The 3,114-nt window shown below is 57.1% G+C and overlaps 1 protein-coding gene across 1 annotated transcript in view; it reads right to left on the minus strand.

The window, feature by feature from the left end:
- Nucleotides 1-2,503, minus strand: part of AQP2 (aquaporin 2) — a 9,837-nt gene extending 7,334 nt beyond the window's left edge. The window contains exon 1 of the mRNA XM_006168189.2: nt 2,052-2,503. Coding sequence (XP_006168251.1) covers nt 2,052-2,411 — 360 coding nt within the window. The 5' untranslated portion in view covers nt 2,412-2,503. The remainder of the gene's footprint in view (nt 1-2,051) is intronic.
- Nucleotides 2,504-3,114: the final 611 nt, after the last annotated feature.

A 3,114-nucleotide genomic window follows, 5' to 3' on the forward strand; every position in this document is an offset into this window, starting at 1 on the left:
CAAAGTCGCGAAAAAAAAAAAAAAAAAAAGAATAGGAAGGAAAGAGTTTCAATGTAGCAGGAAACTCTGGGGGGCAGGTAACGGGAAGACTGGTGCTCTGTCCTTCCGTGGTCACATGGCTCCTAGGCCAGGGTCTAAGGAGTGGCGCTGTGCGGTGGTCCTCATGCGCCCCTCTCGGGGTGAGTTCAGCATGCAGCTTTGCCCTACTCTGTGTCCATTCCCCACTGGGTTTCAGGCCTTGGTTTTGCCCCGTGAGTTTGCTTCTTATACTGGCCCTCCTCAGGGGATGCCCGGGACAATCTTAAAGGCCACCTGCTCTACTTAGCCCCAGAACAAGTCAGCCCTGTGCTGCCACTCCCCAACCAGGCAGAGTTCTCCCCAGTTCCTCAAGATGGTCCACGCAGAGCGTTAGTTTGGGGGAGCCTTCCTGTACCCTCCCTTCCGAGGGCACGACTGGCTGTGAGTGCTGGGGGAGTAGGAGCAGGGTGTTCTCTGCAGCCTCAGTGCTCCCGCAGCCCTGCTATCGGAGAACGTCTTTCTCGGTCCGGTCCGTTCTCAGAAGTTCCTCTTTCAGTCTGACTGGCCCCTTCCTGTTGCACGCGGAACAGACAGCGATAGGCACACTCTCCCGTCTATCCCCTGCCTCGCCTCCCCAGCCTCTTCTTGGCCCTGAGCCCCCTCAACACATTTTCCACTTTAAAGACGATAGAAGTTCCCCAACTAGGCCATTCTGCCCCTCACGTGAGAAAGTACCATCTGTGCAGAGGAGCGACGGCCACAGAAACTGCAGGACTCGACAGAGAAGTCAGGGCTCTGAGCCAGCGGCCCAGGGATGGCGCAGGCCAAGGAACGTGGGAGATGGAGGCACTTGCATCCTGGCTTGGGGGGGGGGTGTAGAGGGAGAGCTATGCTGAGGGGGCCTAGGTCACGCCTGCCTCCCCACACCTCTCAGGTTCCCAGGCCTTGAACAGACCCAGGAGAGGAGAAGGGGGTGGTCTTACAGGGGGAGGGGCTATGGCATCACTCTTCGCTCGCAAACACCCAAGGTGCCCAATTCGCCACCTATCACGTAACCAGGGAGCACAGGCTCCATAGACCTTCAGGTCTGGAGAGACTGTGTCCCTGCAGCTTTCCTCTGGGTTCTGGTGCTTCCTCTGGTGTTAACAAACTTTCCTTCTCTAAGCCTCAGTGTCCTCGTTTGTTAAACATGGCTTAGGTGATGGCTCTGGGAGAGGACACTGGTTAGGTGGAAAAATCATGGGTTTGGGGGATGGGGCTGGCACTTCCCCTCTCCAAGCCTCCGTTTTCACCTCCTTAAGAAACAAGTATGGGCGTAATGGCTACGTCGCTGGACTCTCATGTAGTTGACCGCAGTTCGAGTCCTGGACCCAGTGGCTTAAACTCATGCCAGGTGCACATGCGTGCATGCCCAAGATCCCGAGAGGAGAATGGAGGAGAAGGGACTGTGGCGTGGCCATCCTCCCTGGGGGGTGATTTTTTGCTTTCTGTCTCTCTGTCTCTCTCTGTCTTTCTGGTGAGCGCACACCCTAGAGGTGAAAACCTCTCAAAAAAGAAAAAGAAAAAGAAACAAGTATGCCCATCCCTGCCTCCTAGGGTTGTTATGAAGGGTCGGTTCTGCCCCGAGGCCCCCACACACCAGATGCTGAAGAAATGTTCCATCTCTCTTGTCCCTAGAAGACCCTGAGGTTCCCCCAGTTCAGAAGGCATGTCTGCCTCGGGACCCTGTCCCCTGCTGAGTCCTAGCCCAGGCCTTGCAATGTGGGCATTGAATCCAACAGAAACCTGGCTGTACTCCTCCATGGGGCTCAGGCCGGAGGGTGACATTATTTTCCATTTGACTCTGATTTTCCCATGGTGGCTGCATTCCTGGCTCCATCCGTGTGCCCCCGATCTTCCCCCTCCTCCCTTGTGCCCCATCTGTGTATGTCCCCACCCAGACCCTCCCCAGAGCCAGTCTCTCACACCTTATCCTTCACAAGGGATTCCCCAGGTTCTGTCGCCACAGAAAGAGCCAAGGTCTGGCTACTCACAGCATTGACGGCCAGGTCCCCACGGATGTCCTGTGGCGTGATCTCATGGAGCAAAGCAGCCCCCGCCACGGCGCCCAGTAGCTGGGCAGCTACATAGAAGGCAGCTCGGAGAAAGGAGACGTGGCAGCCCACCAGGAAGGCCACTGTCACCGCAGGATTGATGTGGGCCCCACTGACGTGGCCTAGAGTCTGCACCAGTGTGCCAATCCCCAGGCCAAATGCCATTGCAATCTGCAGCCCAGAGGGCAGGGCCTGTGGCCACTTGAGGGCCGAGCCAAGACCAAAGAAGACAAAGAGGAGTGTGGCCAGGAACTCGGCGAACACGGCCCGGGAGAAGGCTATGGACCGGAGCTCCCACATGCTGTGGGCCCTCGTGGGCCGGCCAGCCGGCTCAGGGCTGGAGGCTGTGGTGCTCTCGCTCTCTCTCCTTCTCTCTCTCAGGGCCTCTGGGGAGGCTGAGCCATGGCCATTTATAGGGTCTGTCCGTGAGGTGGAAGTGGAGTTCAGGCCAATACCTGTTCTCCCATGGCTGCCCCCACTCCTCATCCTGCCCACCCACTGCATGACTATCACCCCATCTCGGCCTTCACAGCTGACTAATGTTCCCCATTAATGAGCACCCGATAAGGCCTGACTTCCCTGGTTTTCCGTATTTGTTCCCTCGGTTCCCCCAGGGCTGCTGCCCCAGGGCCTCCCTACCCCCATGGGCTTCTGTCAATGGCAACCTTTGTGGGGGCTTGGGTCTGATGCCCCCCTGGCTCAAGCTATTAGCCAAGGCTGGTGCCACACTTCACCCAAAACTGATGGTGAGGGACGTCAAAGCTACCCCTTCACGTGGCTGGGAAGTTCTCTGGGTATCTGACCTCCAATGATTCCTTCTCGAAGGGAATGGAAAACAACTAGTTGGGCTTGAGGCAAATTTCTAAGGCATAAAGGTTCTATGCCCCTTCTGTGCTTGCGTTCTTGGAGTCAGTCACGCAGAAGTCATTAGCGTCACCTCTGTCGAACCCCAGCCAAATGGCAGCCCCTGTAGCCTGGAGGCAGAGTTTGATCTCCACGGCAT

This window comes from Tupaia chinensis, unplaced genomic scaffold (assembly GCF_000334495.1).
Source record: "Tupaia chinensis unplaced genomic scaffold, TupChi_1.0 Scaffold145652_1, whole genome shotgun sequence".
Taxonomy (NCBI): domain Eukaryota; kingdom Metazoa; phylum Chordata; class Mammalia; order Scandentia; family Tupaiidae; genus Tupaia; species Tupaia belangeri.